General features: G+C 47.4%; 1 protein-coding gene across 1 annotated transcript; it reads right to left on the bottom strand.

The window, feature by feature from the left end:
* Positions 1-1277: 1277 nt before the first annotated feature.
* On the bottom strand, positions 1278-6422 carry LOC124647715. The gene is made up of 3 exons (XM_047187607.1): positions 6071-6422; positions 5001-5839; positions 1278-1592 (listed from the first exon to the last, which is right to left on the bottom strand). Exons 1-3 carry the CDS (start codon positions 6420-6422, stop codon positions 1569-1571), a joined length of 1215 nt encoding a protein of 404 aa, XP_047043563.1. The 3' UTR covers positions 1278-1568.
* Positions 6423-7377: the final 955 nt, after the last annotated feature.

Raw genomic sequence — 7377 nt, 5'->3', positions numbered from 1 at the left:
TATCGGAGTCGATGGCGTACGCCGGATCGCCGCGGAGGTCCGGCGGCAGGTACCGCCTCCTTCGCCGGATCTCGGCGGTCCTATTTGGCTCACGCGCAGGCACCGGAGGGACGGGCACCCGGCGGTAGCTGAGCCGCCAGCCGCCAGGCATGTGCACGTCCCTCCAGGTGTCGCACGGCGTCCAGTGCGCGTGCATCAGCCTCCCCACGCTGACGGGCAGCGACACCCTGCCCGGCCGCTCCTCCTTCGTGCCGCTGTCGGACGCCTCGAAGTCGTTCTTCTTCTTCTTCCCTATGGTGTTGCGGCGGTGGTGGTGCGAGTGAAGGTGTGGGCGATGGAGGAACGGTGCCGGTTAACTTTTAAGGCCGGCCGCGCGCGGGAAACGATGCCATTGAAGGCGGCGTAGAAGCCCATCCGCCGCCCGCCAGTGCGCGCAGAAGAGGCAGCCGTGACATTGATGGCGAAGGCTGCGGCGCAAACGCGGAAGCGCTGACCGCGGAAGCGATACACTCGATAGCTCGCTGCCAGGCGGGCCCGGTGGAGACACGAGCGGACACTTTGCGCGTCCGCGCAGCGTCCGCCGCGACGCATTCCAGACGCAAATATGCACCGGGTTTCCGTCGCAGCGGACGCTCCGATCACGATGCGTCGCGCCGCTGGAGGTGATACCAGGCGCATTTTTTGGCCCGGCGGATGCAAACGATTGCTTATCGTCCGTTTGGTACGCGCCGCTGGAGATGCCCTTACTGATAGAATTAGTACAATCCTGATACAGGCAAGTAATTGCAGATAAAGTTTGGAGGGATACTCAGCCACGAGTTCCCTTCCTACTATGAGAAGCATCTTTTGCAAGTAGATCTATGAACAAAATGAAAAGGAAATGAACAAAATGAAAAGGAAAGCTAATAAAACTCCCGCTAATCTCCTTGGTCTCACCTATGCTAGAAGCGAGTTCAGAGCGGTGAAAGTTGTCATTATGCCTGCGAGTCAGTCTCCAGAACAATGCATTTCGTATTTTGCAATGGCATTTCGAACTTAAACTCTAGAACTTCCACCATGCTAAATTTCTACCCGGGTTACTGCTAGAATCTTGCTGCGGATACATATCCCAGCATACTTGCCCAATTTTGGGTACAGGTGTTCTTCAAAACAAAGATAACCCATCTTGTTCCAATGACACTCAAGTAGGAGTGTTCATCAATAGTTTTCACACAAACCTGTCAAAAACCACCCATCCCAAACAAAGTAGAAGCACTAAAGTAATATCTGATGGAGATAATTTGCTAGCTCAAAAAAAAAATTAGCACTTAAGCGGTTTAGACGGAAGTATGGAGCTTCAGCATCATCATCCGTTGTTTCATTACATCATGGTATCATTACATATTTGCTTGCATCTTGACAGTTCTAAGGAAGTTCCATAAACAGATACTCCGTACAAGTTATAGCTGAAGATACTTCAGATTCTCCTTGTGGATCAACAAGACCAGCATGCTGTAGCACCTACAGTGAACTTGCATTCCAGTTTCTAACCACTCAAGCTACGTACTTTCGGGCAGCTCAGTCAGACTTTAACTGCATAAGGCTGCGGTTGTCTGCAAAACAAATGTTGAGCAATCAGCCACCCTAAATAAGCTGCCTGTGCAAAAAAAGAAAAGATCAATGCGGCCATCAAGTTTCTTGAGGCATCCATACAAGAGCATTAGTTCTCAGTTCCACAATGTGACTACATAAATACATTTCCAAATCCGGAACTGCTCCAGATTGGTGGGCAGCCTTTTACAAGTTAACTACAAATACTTGAGGTAGGTGATAGAAAAAAAATAGCTGATTTCATCTACGTCAATTATCAACTAATCTTGTCGTTTGTACCTTCTGCCCAACTTTACATAATCTGATCTTTCCATTAGTACCTTCTGCTAAACTATTCCAAGTATATTATTGCAAACTACAGATATATTGTTAGGGTAGGCAAGCTTCTTTGCATTTACACTATAAACCATTTCCTGCAAAGGGGGTAATATATAGAGAACATAAAGCTATTCGATGATATTTGTACATGTACATGCACGGTAGACACGAGAACTGATGAAGAATCTTCCAAATGAGAAAATGGTGCGTTTCCACTCAAGAATTTAGAAATATTGTTGATAGATAGAGAATACTCCTCGGAAGCAAGAAATTTATAGTGTTCAGCACTTTTTCGAGTTTTTGTATAAGCTATCATGTCAGCTATACATAATATAATATATATATATATATATATATAACAAGGCTATAAACGATAATTTCTCTAAATATACTTGTGCATGAGGGCATATGTATCTTGACTTTTGCAGAACTTTGAACTCAGTTGATCTGTATTAGTGGCATATTAAAATGATATTACTCATGGAGATGGTAGAGACAAGGGTAGGACTGCCAAAAAAAGCAATATAGATCTCTTCTCAATTCCCTGAATGCAGTGTAAGTGTTGGGACATGGTTAAATCATAACATTAATATTGGCTAGTGGTTATGCATTGCAGAATTTTAAAACGAGATAATGTTATAAAAAGAAAAATGAACAACATTTGAATGTTGCAAAACTCTATGGTGCTGAAGAAAAAATACAGCTTACACATATAGTATGTTTATGTGATCAAAAGAAGAAAGAAGGTTCAAAACTATTGGCTTCGCAACTATAGTATGTTTATACTAAGATCTACAATAGTTGACCCATAATATTGATCTTCACTTATGTGAAGCTGTGATACAAGGCTGAGACTGATCAAAGAAGCCAGCTGGCAGGACGAAGTTATTCCAATTACCACATGATCCAGGGAATATTGACCATTAATTTGGTTAAGTTTCTCAATAACAAACCAAGAAGGGCATATATTCAAGACAAAAGAATTCTACCCAGAATGTTGATCTTCTGACCAAGAAACAGAGCAAGAAGTCCATCGATAGTGGATGGTCGATATTTTTTGAGATAAAAAGGTACTTTTTTATGGGCCGATATATAGCTATCAAGTAGAAGTCTTTCGTTGTGACTAGCGATAGGCAGTAGATGATCCCTCATTCGTCTGAGCCGGACTGAAGGCGAATACTTTGGATCCTGCATCTGCTTCGGTTGATTAGGAACCAAACCTTGTTTTTTACCCATTTTGTCTCTCTAGGTTTTGGAGTGCTTTCACCATTCAGCTTTCGAACTACAGTCTACAGATTATATCACCACCTTTGACAGCATTGCCACTATCGTATACTTTCGGTGCAGAGAATAACTTTTTAACTGAAAATCGTCTTGAGAACAACATGCTAACTCCACAGGCTAACACACAACAAATAAAAATATTGCATTTTATTTCAGTACAAGAAAAGGAAGTAAACGAGACTTAGCCCGGGTGGCTAGGATGTGATGACGCGTCCTCGCCTGCCCGCGCCCGAGCCTCCGCGTTCGCAAACGCGGTGTCACACACAATCTGCTAGCAATATAACATTGTTGAGGGTTTCTTCCCCTTAAGCCACATCATTTCATTAAAGAAAACAAGTAATATCGTTTGTCCATCACAAACTATAATATCACTAGCGGTCTGAAATAAAAATGAATCCATAAGACAAAATGCATAAGGAAGGAGCTCAACTAAGCCACGATGGCTGACATTTTGGGTGTCATACATTGAACCGCATTGCATACTATTCTCAACAATCAACTAATAAAACTATCGAATTGAATTTCATTAAAAGAAATCTCTAGATCCATATCCATCATAAACTATAATATCACAGGAGTAGTTTGAAATAAATAAAAATGGAATTCAAACGCATAAGGAAGGAGCCTCAGCTAATCCATGTTGGCAGAATACATTTTGAGTGTCATAGGACATTGGACAGCATCTGGTATCTCCTGCCAAACTTAGGTGCCGGTCATTTATTTATTGTGAGAGTATATGGACTAATCTGCTCGAGCCTGGTGGACGTCATTCAATGATAGATAACATACATGAGTAACTTGCAATGATTTATTCAATAGTTAATAAATCTAGGATCCAGGGAATGTTATTCCAATTATCACATGATCCAGGGAATGTTGACCTTAATTTAATTTTGTTAAGTATCTCAATAACAAACCAACAAGGGCATATGTTCAAGACAAAAGAATTCTACCCAGAATGTTGATCTTCTGACCAAAAAACAGAGCAAGAAGTCCATCGATAGTGGATGGTTGATATTTTTTGAGATAAAAAGGTACTTTTTTATGGGCCGAGATATAGCTATCAAATAGAAGTTTTTCGTTGTGACTAGCGATAGGCAGATGATCCCTCGTTCGGACTGAGCCGGACTGCTAGCAATATAACATTGTTGAGGGTTTCTTCCCCTTAAGCCACAACATTTCATTAAAGAAAACAAGTAATATCGTTGGTCCATAACAAACTATAATATCACTAGCGGCCTGAAATAAAAATGAATCCATAAGAAAAAATGCATAAGGAAGGAGCTCAACTAAACCACGCCGGCTGACATTTTGGGTGTCATACATTGAACCGCATTGCATACTATTCTCAACAATCAACTGTAAAACTATTGAACCGAATTTCATTAAAAGAAATCTCTGGATCCATCATAAACTATAATATCACAGGAGTCGTTTGAAATAAAAAATGGAATCCACGAGTCAAAACGCAAAAGGAAGAAACCTCAGCTAATCCATGTTGGTAGAATTCATTTTGGGTGTCATAGGACATTGGACAGCATCTGGTATTTCCTGCCAAACTTTGGTGCCAGTCATTTATTTATTGTGAGAGTATATGGACTACTAATCTGCTCGAGCCTGGTGGACGTCATTCAATGGTATATAACATACATGAGTAACTTGCAACGATTTATTCAATAGTTAATAAATCTAACCAAGACTCAAACTATAGAGCCATGACAAGATGTCATCACAAATCATGAATGAACAAAAGATAATATACAGAGAACACATTAACAACTTATGAGAGTTGGAGCCAAAGAGGTCACCTTACTGGGCACCAAAGTGGGAGGCCACGCCATGATGTAGGGATAGCAGAACTCGGAGGTAGTTATCTGGCAGAGCTTCTGCAACTCCCTTGTTTCAATGCAGAAGGATAGGAGCCAGTTAGGAGGCTCGTTCTGGTGAATAGTCAGATACACAATGCCACCCACAATAGCCACGACATTGAGCGAAGGACACTCGTCTACAATGTTGAGAGCGAGCTTATGCATCGCATCCACCATCTGAAATGTCCTGTTCTTCATCCATTTGTCGACGCCGTCACGACCGGCCCTTAGGAACCAAACCATAAGCTCAAGGTTACCGTCATGTGCACGAGCCAAACAGAGCTTCCCATCCTTGGTCTCACCTAAGACACCAGAAGGCCCAGTCGGCGGCATGCCAGTTTGAGAGAACTGCATTGTTGCAGTGTTCAGCACAGGGATATAATCGTGTTGGTCTGAATAACATGCCCAGTAAACAAGCCCGTTCCTCACTAGCTTAACATTGTCTGCATCCTGGAGGCTCCATGGTGTTGGGGAAATCTGCCACTCCCTGGTGTCCGGTGACAACACGGCGATCTGCTTCCCCCCGTCTTCCTTGGGGACGCAGAGCACGCGAAACGACCGGTCGTCGGCTTCGGAGGGGATCACGTGGAACTCAGCTTCAGTGTATTCGGGGTCTGCGGTGAACACCTCATCGGGCGGGCCGGGGAAGAGATGCAGGGCCCCTGTGAGGGGATCGTAGACGGCCACCTTCTTGGTGTTCCATCTCGGCGTCACGAGAAGGACGTACCCATCGCGGCACCCCAACATTGACCACCCTTCGTCTTCATCTTCGTCTTCGTCTTGGGCTACTTTTTTGAGGCGCATTGGCGCGAAGGTGGGCATGGGGGGCTCATCGTCTTCGTCGTCGTCATCTTCCTCATCTTGGACATCTTCGTCTTCATCTTCGGCGTCGTCCTTTTTGACACCGATAGCATCTTCTTCATCGTCTTCGTCTTCGTCGGCGTCATCTTCTTCATCTTGGACATCTTCGTCATCGTCCTCGGCGTCCTCGGCGTCGTCCTTTTTGACACCGATAGCATCGGGGAGACGGGTAAGGAAGACATCGAGGCCGCGAAGGGCGGCGGCGTGGTCCGGGTCGGAGCGGCGGCCGCGGAGGCGCACGGGCGCGAAGGTGGGCGTGGTGGGCTCGTCGTCGACGAGGAATGCGCCGAGGATGGTGGGCGAGTGGAGGTCGCGGAAGCGGCGGCGGAATGCGGGGGACGAACGGACGGCGCGGAGGAAAGCGGGGCAGGCGAGAGCGGCGCGGACGAGGGTCGGGAGGGAGGGGAGGCGGAGGAGCACCTCGCGCAGGAGGTCGTCGCTGAGGGTGAGTATGGTGGTAGGAGTCGACTGATGGGAGCTCTTTTTCCGCGGCGGGGCCATGGCTGGCCAACGGTGGCGGCGGCTGTTCACGCGAAGGGGAAAGTGGGGGTTTGAGCGGCGCCAGGGGAGGATAATTTTATTTGATGGAGAGAAGAAGTGTGCACAAGAAGGAACCTGCAAAAACGGAAGCAAACGAAAACCACGTCTCCCAGCGGCGTCCCCCCACGTTGATCCACAAACGCGTGTCTCAAATAAATAAAAGTGCACGAAAATAAAGATTTTTTTATTTAAATTTGATTATATTTTACAAGTTTGAATAAAAACAGCTAGATTTTATTTAACCCTAGCCTACTGATTGCTCGGCGGTACGTTCGACAGCCCCATCCCGTCGCCTCTCCTCCACTGCAGCTCCTGCGCCGCGCACCGCCTCTCTCTGCGGAGGGTGACGAGAAGACGCCGGTAATCCATGAGCCCATCGTTTGCCCTCCATGTCGTGCCGCCTGGAGGGAGAGTTCGACGGCGCGGCGAATCTTCTCGTCTTCGCAGGTACGGCCGTCGTCCTGCAGCTTCTTCTGCCACTCGAAGGACTCGACGAGCGCTCGTTGCTGATTCGCCGCCTCGTCCGGGTGCGGCCCGTGGTCGTCGGACCAGCCGAAGTCGTCATCGTCCTCCTCCGCCGCATCTGCCTTGTCCTCCTCCTCTTCCGCCTCGTCCTCGCCTCGTCCTCGTCCTCCTCCTCCTTCTCCGTTTGCGCCGCCACAGCCGCCGTCATCGCATCCGTCTCCGCCGCCAACGCATTCGCCCGCGCACACGGCTCGTCTCCGCTGCCGCTAGCGCTGCCTCCCGCCGCTGACTGTCCTCCACCGCTTCCCGCTACTGACACTCCACCGCCTCCCGCCGCTGCTGCTCGATCGCCTCCCACCGATCACGGTACTGGAGATCCCGCTCCATGTGCAGGCGTTGCCGCTCTGCACGCCACCGCTCGTCCATCTCCTCCGCCTGGCGCCGCCGCGCC

Source organism: Lolium rigidum, chromosome 4 (genome assembly GCF_022539505.1).
Source record: "Lolium rigidum isolate FL_2022 chromosome 4, APGP_CSIRO_Lrig_0.1, whole genome shotgun sequence".
In the NCBI taxonomy this organism is placed as follows: Eukaryota; Viridiplantae; Streptophyta; class Magnoliopsida; order Poales; family Poaceae; genus Lolium; species Lolium rigidum.
This window is presented reverse-complemented; position numbering and strand designations above follow the sequence as displayed.